Raw genomic sequence first — 14038 nt, 5'->3', positions numbered from 1 at the left:
CTACACCCAGCCTGCCTAGGTAATTCTGAGCAAACGTGTTGAGTTATATCAGTATGTGTACATCTATATGTGTATGCTTATGTGTGTTCTATCTATAACATACACAAGTGCATTCGTAATGTGAGAAATAAAATGCACTGGACTAGTGTTTAAAAATTATATGGTGTGTCAGTATTATAATGACCTGTAGATGGAGTTAGTGCACAGTGTTTTATTATACTGTGGCTTAATATAAAACCACAGTCACATACAGTCACTTTTTCCACAAATGTACATATTCTACATGAATTGCATCTGTTTTCAGAGCCATTTTGTCATGGTAACTTCCCTTGCCTTTTCTTCTGGATTGCTGTTAAATTCTTTAAGAAAAAAAAACCCCAAACAATTGTCAGACCAAACATTTGTGATGCAGAAGCACACCATTCTTCATGAAAAAAAAAACACAAAATCCAGAACAGCACTGGGACTGCTTTAACATGGGAGTTTTGACTGAAATATCTCAGTCCCTGTAGAGCTGCGGTGTGCTTTATACACTCACAAGTGTTCAGATTCTTCCTGTTGTGGCGATGTGTCAATTAAAACCAGCCCTAATGCTGCTCTTTACCTCTGAAAAACATGGTGGAAAGAACAGGTGAGGGCACTGACAGATGCAACAGCCAGGGTGGAAGCGCTGTGTTGTATTGCATCCGCTCACACTGTGCTGCCACAACAGCCCATCTTTCTGACAGCACTTCTGCAAACATACTCACTTATTTACCCCTAGAATTTCTCAAGCTTCTTGATATCCTTTTGCCACCTCAATTCTGATGACCTTCTGCTATCCTTGAGGGATGTATGTGCAGCAGCTTGTTTAATGACAGTGAGTGTTAATAGAGAATATAATCCAGTGAACATTCCTGTATTGCAATTCTACATAAGACATACAAGAAAAAATGCTTTGAAAGATACTGCTCAGAGGAGACAGCAGGAGAACTTGTTACTTACTGACGTAGAGGAAAAATAAAAGAAAAGCATATTGGCATCTTAAAATGCAACTGTGGGTATGAACAACAAATACAGATCAACCTAATCTGTATTAAGTGAAATTGCATGATGTGACTAGAAGTAATGCATAGTATTACTAGCATTTTTTAAAGACTGTTAGAGACTTTTTTTCTTCTTAATTAGGAACAGTGATTTATATGCATTAAAGTACCTTGAAAACTGTTCTCTACAAGTCACATACTATTGAAGTAAAACAGTGCTGTGAATATCAGTTCTAAAACTTGTTCAAATATGCAATGATACATATTCAAATCTGAACTGTGAAATAGCTTGGAAGTATTTGCAGAGCATCTATACTCAGAGAACCTCTCCTCCTTTCTGTGTTTGATACAAGTGGAATATCCAAGTGAGATATACAAGGATGTCTGACTTACAGCAGGATGTGTTGCTTACAGATAATAATTTTGCAGCTACTTTAAGAGGAACAGATTGTTCTGCATATCAGTAATATTCCTTGCAAGACAGCCTTTGCTGGTTAGAGCAGAAGACTGCTCAACTGTCAGAGCTCTGAGAGCCATGTACCACCCGGGCTGTACAGATAGCAAACTGCCCAACGAGTCATGGTTGTGGCTAGACCTGAGCCTTACAGAAGTTTCTGGTACTGCACTGTTGATTCAGTTCAGTAGCAAGCATGAGAAAGTGATGTTCTGCAAAGCAGTGTTTGTATTTCAGTCATGATGACTACACATGTTTACGATAGAAGTCTTCCCAGCAATGGATGAAAAAATGGTACTGGGCTTGGCTTTAAGACAACTGTAATCTATGATTAAGGGAATTATCTATGATTGGAAAGGTTTCAGATTTAAGAAAAAAGTCGATTCTGATGCCTTTTAGAGCAGACAGGAACCACTAAGCCCAAGGACTTCGTTCTGATTTGTAATGATGGAAGTAAGATTGTGGTAGCTGAGATCAAAGAGCTTAATTCTATCCTTGTTCAAGCAAAATTTCAGGACCTTTGGCTGAGTTAAGAGTTATACATTCGGAATCTGCAAGCAAAGCTTCAGAGATATGACAGATTTCCATCCCAAGAAGTGGTTCCATTACACATTTGAAAGGAAAAATGGGAGACATTCCTCTGAATGTAGCCACTAGAAGAAATCAGGAAATAAAGCATGATTCTTTACAGATTTATGATAGTATACACTCATATGATTTACTTATTTACTCATAAAGACATCTTTGTGAGATTCTTGGATTTTGTTGTTTTTTTTTAACATTTATTTTCAGTTCTTAAATGTCTCAATCACTGTGTATTTATTAGCATGCAATTCCTTCATTATTTACTGTAACACGAATGAGCCTTTTACTGAAGAACACATTGGAATATTATAAAGATTACTGAATAATGAGATACGCATTGGGGAACCGAAGTTATATTTGCTCACCTCACCCTTCATGGAATGGCACTAGTTTTCCTCAGATTTTACTAAAAATGTACAGTTTAAAAGTAAAACGTTTAAGTGAAAGAACCCTGTATTGTAATTTTCTGGAGCAGATTCTATGACCATAAATCAGTATAATCAAGATTAGACACATTTTTGGAATTATTGCTCTGTAAGGTTCCTAGCTGATGGCTGTATTTCAGTTTTAACTGTTCTGTATTTCAGCTATGGACAAACCTCATCGCAAGATGAACTTAAAGACAACACCACAGTATTTACCAGGATACTGGATCGTCTGCTGGATGGTTATGATAACCGCCTGAGACCAGGACTGGGAGGTGTGTTAAAATTTTAAGTGTTAGAGAAAAGAAAAACAGTTAAAACAATGTCATTTTTCCAAGATAAACCTGTCGTTCTTCAACTTATATTTATATAAATGTTGATATGTAATATCTGTTTTTTTATATACAAAAATGCTGTGCTGACTCCCCCATACTCAGTTTTCACGTGTTTTTGCTCAAAGTAAGAAAATGGTTGACAATTCTAGACCTCTGAATAGCTATTAAAATGTTGGATGTAGGAAGAATAAAAGATGTGACCTGACAAATGGCAAAAGTTTATGAATCAGACCTAAACAGCACATTCAAACATGCAAAAATCCCACTGACTAAGAGTAAGAGGATCTGGTTTTAAAAGAGAAAACATCAATCAACCTTAGTCATATAAATGTCTCAGAGAAGTTTATAACATTTTTTCTCCACTGGGTATGTCAGGATTTGTTTCTGTAACATTTTGTCTTTGCAAGTTGGTAAAAATGTCTTTCTTCTGCTCTCAGGGCTGAATCCATAAAAAGGTATGAAACCACATAGCAATTACATCTTTATAAAAATGTTCTTACAAAGCCTGCTCCTTATCAGCATCCCTACGTTGACTCTCTGACTTGTTCGTCAAAGATATGATCCCATAACTGGGTCTTAAGAGGTTGTTGTTCATAAAGGTAGAGATTTTAAATGTGCCACTTTTACCCTCCTGCAAAACAAACAAACAAACAAAAAAAAGAGCAACACACCCACCCCACAAAGTTTACTTAACCAATTTCATATACCAGTTCTCAGCAGAACCACACTGTAAGAAAAAGAGGGCACATTGCATAAAGAATTCTTATGTCATCTGCTGCGGATGAAAGGAAAGATAATTAAACCTAATCTTGTTCTGTGACTCAAGGCTACCATCTTGCAATAGCTCTTGCACTATGAGCCAGCTTCTTCCATGGTTTGACTTCACTGACTTACAAGAATGACTAGAGATAAAATTCTGTTTATAAAGGGTCCCTTAAGAAAAAAAAAACATTTAAAGACCGGTTGGTTTGTAGTTTTTTGTGTGCAGTTTCAGATCATATAAAACAAAACAGGAATCACTTCTCTACTGGTACTTTTGCTTATTTGCTTGTAAACCTTTGGATTAGTAGAGAAACAAATGCTCCTTAATCTTTGATTAATGCAACTGTAGAATTCAGTAAGCTACTATATCACAGTAAATAAACACAGCACAGAAGGCAATAAATAAACGAAACTGCAAACTGTGTAAAGTCTGGTACATGTCTACAAGAAAAATCTGAGCACATAATGATTTCTTGTGAGTTTTGTAGCTATTAGGATTTATTTTATTGTTTTGAAGAGTAAACAAAAGGAGATACACAGAAAGGAACTTCTCTCCTTCTCTGTATTGCAATCCAGAGATTGGTCACAAGGTCAGTGTAGACCCAGGCCAAGGAACTGTAAGACTACAGTTTGCCTTTTACTCAATACAACGTACGGTTACGATGTCAGAACCTCAGAATAAATTTAATGTCTCTCTTCTATTCCTCAGTGTGGAACACTAGAACTAAGTGTATCAAGACCTTTAGAGAACCCCACATCAGATGAAATTCTGCGCAGTAGATTCATGTTTAAAACGCTTGATTGAAAAGACAATTTTATTCCACAAACTACGGACATGCATATAGGCCAATAGTTTTAATTATAATGCCAATTTATAATAAAGGGTTTACTCAGGAATTTTGAAGTTCAGCTTTTCAAACCATTGAGCTAAAAAACTCAAGATGATGTAATTTTGATGTATTTCATTTAGATAATTTGGGGGAATATATTCTGACATGTTCCAGACATAGAAACATCCAGCAAGAAGCACAGATGGATGTGTCAGTATAGCATGGTTTTGGAGGAGGATGTTCAACAGCCTTCCATTACAGCTTGATCCACTGCTGGAAGTTCAAAATGTTTACTCTCTTTTTTTCCTGTGTCTTCTAAGAAAGAGTAAGTGAAGTAAAACAATGCATGGTAGAGTTACTTTCTCCTACAGAAAGGGCTGGATTGCAGAAAACTCTCTGCTTATCCCTCTGAGACCTTTCCTTATCTACTACACATATACATACTTCAAATATATGGAGAACTGAATTACATACATGAACAGAAACAAAGAAGAGAATGGATTTGTGATGAATTTTGAACCTCTCTTTCAGCATGTGTGGAGTCAGCACTTGATTCATTTTAAAGCCTCCCTTTTTTAACATCTACTTTTGAGGTATCACTTTAAAATGAAAAAGAAAAATGCATATGCTCTTCAGACATTTAATACTATTATTTGTCAGTTTAACTAGTAAGACTGTACCTGAAATAAAGCGAATAGCTCTGAGCATACTGCTAAACAAAGAACAAATTACTTCTCCTTAGAAAGAATATAAAAAAAAATATGCATTAGGTGACCCATCGGGAAAAACTGCTGAATAACTGAATATGTGCATTATTTTGAAGAACAGCATTGTGGCTAAAATTAATCTCATTTTTCTTTAAAGGAAAAACACAGCACTTTGTTATGCATTGACAAATTTCCACCTGTTATCAATAATTATTGATATAAATTGTGTTATTTAGATGTTCACTGCCTCCATATGTGGGCACAGTCATTTAGTCAGAAATCACTAGGAAACAGCATCCTTAGCATCCATCCATAAACATGGAGAGATAACTATATCTACAGTTATTTCTGCTTGGAAAATAGAACTTTCAAAACGAATCTAAAAATGTTCTGAATCACACTAGAGGACCCCTATTAGCCCTACAAGAGGATACTCATGTACAAAAAGGAAGCTGGAGGGATTGTACAGAGTAATGTATTGAAACTGAAAAAGAGGGAATCATGTTAGACATTAAGAGAAAAAATAAACAGTGAAGTCACTTAGGTAAAAAGCTTCATTTTCCTGTGTGAACTGCACGGATACTAGTACTAGGAGTGAAAAAGATGTTGCTCCCTTTTCAAAGGCACAGTGCTGAACAAAATAAAGAATCAGACCATACTTTGAAGGAGTCCTATAAGGAAGAAAACTGAAGTCAATGTTTGGGGACCTCTCATAGCAAAATTCTGTATCTACGGTGGGAGTTAAAAAGAACAGAACAGCAATAAGAAATGATTAAAAAAAATAAGCTTTGTGAATAAATGAATATCACATTGACTTTTGTTCTGGGATGTCTTCGTGTTGGGAATAGATATGAGTCCTGGCTTACTACCATGGCAGGCTTGGAGGGCCACAGGGCAGAGAGAGCTTGCACAGGGTATGTTGTTTGCACCTGGTGCTTGAGATTAAATAACATGATACCACACATAGCTACAGAATTTTTTTAAACTATCATCTCAGTAATGTACACATCTCCTCTATGAAGCTAAATGGTATCAGGTGGTCTGTGACCTCTTAACTTAGTAACTGCAAATGCCATTTATCCCTTTGAGAGGGATTTTGTAGTGTGAAGATTGGTTAATATAGAACTAAGAACAAGACCAGGTTTGATCAGGCAGGTCAGAGAAAATCTCCCTAAATTGAATTTGTTTTTATTGTTGGGTTGGCCATTAGAGCATCCCAAATAGACCACAAATACTACTTTAGTATTGAACAGAATTATATTTTTATAATGTTATCAGTAAGGGATATTTGTTATCTGTCTTCTGTGATGGATATCAAAACTGAGTGTGACTGTCCGTAAGTGGAATGTTGGTCCATCTCAGGCACTTCATTACTTCCACACAGTGCTTATTTTTAAAATGATGGAGAATAAACTTGACAGTATTATGTTAAATAGGTTTTAAAATTCAGCTTTACGAGAACATTGCCTATAAATATATGATAAACTGACCTTTTGGTGATTGTGGCCCCAATGGAAATTGTTTAGTTTGAACTCACATCTAAACTTATAATTTTGAGAAAATATGGTTCTAATCTGTATGTGCAGTAAAAATTTAGTTAAACCAGTTTGTTTCTATTCTAAATGAAAATAGAGACCTACACTGAAGCTTACTCATAATCCCATAATGAAGAAGCATCAGATACTATACTTCATACTCTAAGAACTGAAAGGGCTTATTTTGGTCTTTTTCCAACCCTGTAGGTACCACATTGATGTAAGGACAACTGTAAAAAGACAGAAGACCTCAGGAAAATAGCTTTGATACAACAGTAGGGAGGCAGCTTTGAGCTGTTAATTGCTGTGGGGAGAGCTAGCATGAGACGACATCACTCTCAGTCATCCCTTTATAGCAGCGTGGACTATGGCTGAACAATCTCCGGACAGCTCACTGTTCTCCGTTTTGGTATCTACTTTTGCAAAAGCAACCAGTGCAACTAGTCTATGTTTAGTTTTTCTTCAGTTTGAGCAGTTTATGCTATACAGGCATCTAATTCCCTTTCATTCAAAACCACAGGAAGACTCTTCTCCATTTTAATAATTATAGCACACACTTAAACAAGACATGCAGGTGCAGTATCAAAAATAAGGAAATTAATTTAAAACTCCAAAATGAGTAATTCTGATAAGCCTTACGTTCATATGTCAGCAGGTGAGAAAGGGAAATAGTTAATGTATAGTTTTCTATGATAAGCGGGCTTATTTCATGCTGTTAAAAATCAATCTATATTCCTTATTGTGTTCTCAACTTCTAATCCAATCACAATCCTAGAAATAATAAGCTCCCTGGGAATTTAAATCTAAACATTTATCGTTTTTACGTATTAATTTAAAGAGTTTATCCTAGCATCATTACCAAAACACAGTGATTGTAAGCAGTGACAGTAGTTTATGCTGACTGATGCTTTCATAGGCATATCTGGATCAACATAATTTCCCCCGATACAAACTAGTTTATTGCTTGCTGTGGCATTCTGGAGTCTACATGTTAGACACAGTAGTCATTTTGCTGATCAATAATCAGTTGGACCTTACGGTGTACATCATTAAACATAATGTAAAGCTAGTTGGTCACTAATAGTTTTTTTATTTATTTTTTAAATGGAATTACATGACTCACAGATATCCTTATATTATCTATCCCTGGTTCAGGAGAAAGATGTTATAGTCAAGAGATACGGCCAATGTCTTCACAATTGATGGATTTATCCCCAGCAGTAAGATCAGCTCCTGGCCTGAGCTTGTTTTGTTCAATGGCTTAGAGTTTTCTCTAGTTCTTAAGGACATTGTGAAGGTTTTGAACATAGATCAGGATTTGAAGTTCCTGAAAAAAAATCTCAGTGCATTCTGAGCATGTGAAGCACAGTTTAAGCCTTCCCATGGTATTCAAGCTCTAAACTGAACGTGGTTAACCTTGATTCTAAATATATATCCTAACTGTATGCATACAGTAAAGGCATCTTCTTTTCAGGAGTGACTCACAACTTTTGAAGCTCTAAACACAGCACAGTTGAATCATCTATTTAGTAAAACAGTAAACAAGAATTTCAGAACTTCCACAGAGATTTGGAGGAGCTCATCTATGTGTTCATACACATTTCCACATTTTTCTCACTCCTTTTGAAAACGTGGTACATACCAAAAGAAAAACTAATCATCTGATGAAGTACACAGTGGGTTTTTTTTTTTGGATTTGAGGAGGACAGTGATCAGATAGTATGCAAAAGCCTAACTGGTGTGATGATAACAGTCTTTTGTGATTTCATAATCCAATTTTTCTATTATGTATTATGAGTTTTGTGTCACTTAAATTATCTTTGCTGCAATATAGAAATGAAAGGCACCACCAGTTTTTCTATTGATTTTCTCAAAAACCTTCCATCTTCATTTGGAAGGCTTTAGTTCCCATTTTGTTTCCCCAAAATTAAGCTTTAACCTCTACACTATGACCATGTGTCTCCTAAATCTCTGAGTTTATACTACTAAGAATGAAACCCTTGGGGCTGAAGAGCTTCCAGCATCTTCTGTTTCCTAATGACACTTGTGGAAATGCCTCAGTAGAAAGGAAGTACAGAAATGGCAAGTCAGAATGAAGGATCTTTTAAGGGGTTGTTTGAGATTCATTTCTCAATATGCAGAAAGCTAATAGATTTCATGATGATACTAGTTTCTCAGTCCCAAGAAAAGGTGATACAGCAACTGTAACTTAAAAAGTGTACTCAGCAGTGACTTACTGGACCTTGTGAGAACTACATCATCTTTTTCTGCTGGCTGTTTCATACGAGACCACAGCCTTTACTTCTTGAGCTTTGTAAAAGCGATGAGCTGAAGGAGAGAACACTCTTCTTCCAAGCCAAGTACTTTCTGGATAACCATATGCTTCTTCCCGTAATAGAAGATTAAATTCTCACTGCGAACTTCTTTAAGTCAAGAGTCAATTAGATGTCAAAAGAATACTTAAATTCTTCCGAGTCAGTTGAAAAGCTTGTAAACAGTGATAAGGTCATGCCTTCATTTCACTGGAGAGCCAAGGAGGAAATTGCACCTATCTAATGGTTTCGTCAGATTCAAAGAACCAAAAGAACCACTATTAAGCAACTCAGCTACATCACAGTACTTTACTTTCTCTAATCGCAAATACTAAGCTAGAAGTTTCATCCTTCAGTTTTTCCAACGAGTGCTACAGGTTTCTTTTCCTACTACCTGATTTTTGAAGTGATTTTCTAACAGATTAGAAGAGTCATTCAGTGCACTACAGGAATGAAGGTAGAATCAGAAGCAGTTTCACATTCAAATTTCTGCTGTCTTACCATGAGGGGTATTTTTTGGTACACATATTAAAGTTTTTTTATTAATCTGATTAAACATGTATATTGACAAGATGTAGAGTCTTCAGAATGCAACTGAAAACCCTATGTACACTGTAGAACACTAACCCTCATTAGAATTTTTGGGTTATATACCAAAAATGTATGTTTCTGGTTAACCACAATTCCATATTTCACTTATCTTTGTAACGGAACTTCAATTAATCTTGTTTGTTCCCAGATGGAAAATAAATAAATAACACAGCAACACACACACACATACAAAAAAAAAAACAACAAAAAAAAACCAGTATCATCACCACCAAAAAAAAAACTGATGTGTTTCCAAATCAGAGGATTCTATTAATTATTTTCATTTACTTATTTTACAGTATTTAAATAATAATATATAGATGTTATAGACTGTACAGTAAATAAGTATACAGGTGTTGTACAGCATACACAGAAGTTAGGCTGGCAAGATTACCACATTGAAGAAGATAATCAGATATAAAGGAAAGATACTCACCAGTGTGTAACAGGCTTGCAAAAACTCCACAAGGAGCAATCACCAGGAAGAGATCCTTTCCCACTGGCAGTCAGCCCTTAAATGGTGTCTAGGAGAGGTGCAGCCAGGCTCCACCCCTTCTGGTCATACAGGTGAACTGCCTTCACCTGTGCTCCCAGGGCTTCCTCAGTGCTTGCCTCAGGTGATCAATCAGAGGTTCAGGCTGTTATTCAACAGTTCCCATGCATAGATATATGTGTTTCTTAGCTTTATGATAGTTTTTGCTTCACTGCATGACCTTCACTTTCTGTACACGAACTTTTCTTTTAGCCTCTTGAAAATTATTTTTAGTGTCACAAATTTCAAAAATTATTTATTTTACTTGAAAAGTTATTTGAGAAATGCAGATCTCCTTCCACATTTGAAATTCCCACCAAAAAAAAAAAAAAAACCAAAAAACAATCCACACTAGTTAGTATAGTGCTTATAGTAAATATTCAGTCTGAGTTCAGTGTAAGTTCTGAGAGCTGATGGGGTTAGCTCCACTCAACACTGTTAGGATGTATGCCTTCAGGTGGTGTTACTCCCTGCAACTATATTTAACTCAACAGAGTTATTTTGATACTTGCCATCCTGGGTGAATATTTTCTGATGTGTATCCTAGAAAATACTAGTATGCTCAGCAGTGACTGGTAGTCCGAGCATAGGGGGCAGGGAGAGGATGGAGAGAGATTAAGTTTGTGACTTTCTTAAAGGAACATTAAATAGTGGATCTCCAGAAGCCAAATGTTTGTTTCTGTATGGAAATCAGACAGACATCAAAAAGATAAAGTAGGGAGGTTGAGATTATGTTCACTTGGAAAAGTTTTAACTTGTTTTTGTTTTCATAATCAGGAGTAATGAAGCCATCTCATGCAAAAAATAAAACAAAAACCCATCTCCACTTTTTTATACACCAGAATGTATTTTATCTCTCTCTTTTTTTCTATGCTTCTGTGTCTCAGCACTAAATACATATCTCATAAGCTTAGGGTTAATTATTAGAGACCTTCAATCAGCTTGCCCAGCAGCACTGGGTACCCAATAAGACTTCTAAGTACAGTGTAAAATATTTAGCACTGTTTGTAATGTCAGACAAAAACCTTTAATAGTCAAAGAGTGACAGGATTTCTACAACAGCAGAACTATATCTGCTGTTTTTCAGCACAAGTCGTGTCTCAAAGAGTCCTACAGAAACATGATAATAAAAAAAATACTGTTGCTGACAATATTCACTGTGAAATTACATTGAGAAGCAATAAATTATCAGGACTGTATTGTAGACCAATTTTAGAATTGCTAATCAAAACCAATAATTTTTCTATTTATTGTGAGAATTGGTAATGGTTAGATCTAATGAAGACTGTTGATAGACACTCACTGTCCTAATTTCCTGCTTCATCAGAGCGTGTAACTGAAGTGAAGACTGACATCTTCGTCACCAGCTTTGGGCCTGTTTCAGACCATGATATGGTAAGTGATGGCCTACATTTCTAGAGCATTCATTTTCTCTTGTCTTTTTAATTTGAAGGATGGAGGATGTAAGCAATAAGTTATTTACTAATTTTAAGCCTGTTTTTTTTTATAAGCCCTTGATTCCAAAATGCTGTCAGCGTTTATGTGCAGTGATTCCTGTCAGCTGTGACTGCATTTAAGTGCCCTGAAATTAGCATCCTCGATGACTTTAATAATGTATTCTAACATACCTTATATTTGCTACCTAATATATTAAGAAATGCATTAAGGTTTGGATCAGTACTCTTCTGAGAATGATCGCTCAGGTCCTTGCTGGCACATCACTGATCCAATTTGCTGAGAAAGATCATAATCTTAAAACGCAATTAACACTTGTGCTTACAATGTGACATCCGTACACTCTAACCTGTATTTTTATATTACAAGCTACTGATCAATGGGAAGTGAGTTTCCTCAAACTTGGCTGCTGAAAGAGAAGATTAATGAGAGAATTAGTGTCACTTCTTTATGGCATGAATATGAAAATCAAATTGCCAGATAACTGCAGGGGATTCAGAAGTTCAGAAAACTGAGTGAAGATGTTGTGATCCCTGGTCTTAAGAGATAAAAAAATGTGTAAAAATATGGATAAAGTACTTTAAATTATGCATATAAATGAGACCTTCACAAGTAGGTTGCTATTGACAGGGAAAGCCTGGTTTGCAATTACTAGTATCTGTTGGATCCTGTGTAAAGATGAATGCTGAAAACATCCTCATTAGTTTAAATGGGGGAGGGGGGGAAGAAAAAGAAATTAAGAAATTTCAATCTTGTAACTGCCTGCATTTAACTGGAGGCATTCACAAAAACAAAAACAAAAACAAAAAAAAAAAAAAAGGAAAGAAAAAAAAAAGAAAAGAACAGAGAAATACAATTTCTAGATATTAGTCTAAATTATACATTAAAATGTGAGAATTTTTTTGGAGTAAAGATTGCTACTGATATCTACTCTTTTTGCTCTGGTGATTGGTTGAGCAATTTTTGCTTCCCCAGTTCTGTCTGGAAATAGATAACCAACCATGAAGCTAAATGAGAACTACAGACACAGTCATGGGTCTAGTACATACTTAATTTTTAGTTATTAAGCATTGAATTAAAATTGTAGCAGCTGTAGCTTATGAGTGCGGTTGCTTTATTTTTTTAGAGATCTGTCTTTTTAGATAGTTAAAATTTCCTTAAAATTAAACTCATTTGAAGTATTAGACTGGATACAGATGCTTGGAGGAGGTGAGAAGAAAAAGGGTACTAGATACATGCTGGTGAAAATACAAGTTAATACTTGTTAGAGCAGCCTGACTAAGCTATTGTTTGATCTGTTGAGTCAGATTTACTAGTAAATTCAAATAAGGAACAGCAAGTTATCAAACTGGCACTGATCATTTCCTACATGCAGACATAAATTTAGAGTAACCAGTGACCCTGCTGTGTTATTTGGGAATAGTGTGTCTGGACTTCAGTGTGTACTTACAGTTGATAGCTTCATATGATTTCACTACTGAGTAGAAGGTAAAGATAATTTGATGTTCCTGGGAAAACTAATATTTGCATAGGATTTGGGTTTCAAGGATAAAATACTGAAGTAAAAAATAATCTACTTTCAAAATTAGGAATAAGTATAGTTGGAAAATAATAAATTGAGCTCAGTGTAGCTGCATTATTATAGCATAAGCAATCACTGCCAAAAAACATACAGGCAGGTGTTCACAGATTTTGAAAAGCAAGAGACCACAGAAAAGGATTTAGTGTAATACTCCTACTCACCTCACATAGAAAGTAAAGTGTGTACAGCCTACTTATGCTAACTCTTCTGCTTAAGGAAACGTGTGAAAATAAGAGAAAAACATAGAGAGAAAGATCAAATGAAGAGCTTATCAGAATATAAATTTATGTTAATTCCATGCACATTTAATGCAAAGCCTTCTGTGCGTATTACAAGTTGGTTGTCGACACTGTCATTTGAGGGCTACCCCAAATTTGCTCCAGTGAGCAGACTGACAGTCAGTGTTGACTGGATTATGGGATTTGGTCACAGGAAGGCCTCACAGGCATCTGTATCGGCATGCCATGGGGACGATGCACTGCTGTCTGAGCCTAGACTGATGGTTTGAGGCTGGGAATGAGCTATTCCAGCTGACGCCATATGTTATAAAACTACAGCCACAGTGAGACACCAGCATACCTAGACCATCTGTTTGCAGGAATCCAATGAGGCAGTTATATAGATAGTAGGCTGATATATCAGGCAGTACATGGTGTTCCTACCCACTCTCAAGACACTCTTTTTTTTAGGAACAGCATAGACATAACCTGTTATTCTATAAAGAGAATGCCTTCGCTCCATCTTAAACCTGGGAATAAAGTTAAACAGGAGAAAAACACCTTTGGAAATAAAAACATCTAATCTTGGAAGAACCTCACAGATTTTGAGGCATGATCTCTCAGATCGTGGACTGAACTAAGGAGCAGATAACTGTCATTTTTGTGAAATTTATATATGTATATACATTG

The 14038-nt window shown here is 35.9% G+C and overlaps 2 protein-coding genes across 5 annotated transcripts in view; one reads left to right on the top strand and one right to left on the bottom strand.

Moving 5' to 3' along the window:
• GABRB2 (gamma-aminobutyric acid type A receptor beta2 subunit) overlaps positions 1-14038 on the bottom strand; it is a 335870-nt gene that overhangs the window by 256806 nt on the left and 65026 nt on the right. The window lies entirely within an intron of this gene.
• Positions 1-14038, top strand: part of GABRA1 (gamma-aminobutyric acid type A receptor alpha1 subunit) — a 43128-nt gene that overhangs the window by 4869 nt on the left and 24221 nt on the right. For all 3 annotated transcript variants that reach the window (XM_025154781.3, XM_046900270.1, NM_204318.3), the window contains exons 3-4: positions 2652-2764; positions 11421-11488. In XM_025154781.3, the coding sequence (XP_025010549.1) occupies positions 2652-2764; positions 11421-11488 (181 nt within the window). The remainder of the gene's footprint in view (positions 1-2651; positions 2765-11420; positions 11489-14038) is intronic.

This window comes from Gallus gallus, chromosome 13 (genome assembly GCF_016699485.2).
Source record: "Gallus gallus isolate bGalGal1 chromosome 13, bGalGal1.mat.broiler.GRCg7b, whole genome shotgun sequence".
Lineage (NCBI taxonomy): Eukaryota > Metazoa > Chordata > Aves > Galliformes > Phasianidae > Gallus > Gallus gallus.
Note: the sequence above shows the minus strand (reverse complement) of the source record. Positions and strands in the feature narration are given on the sequence as shown.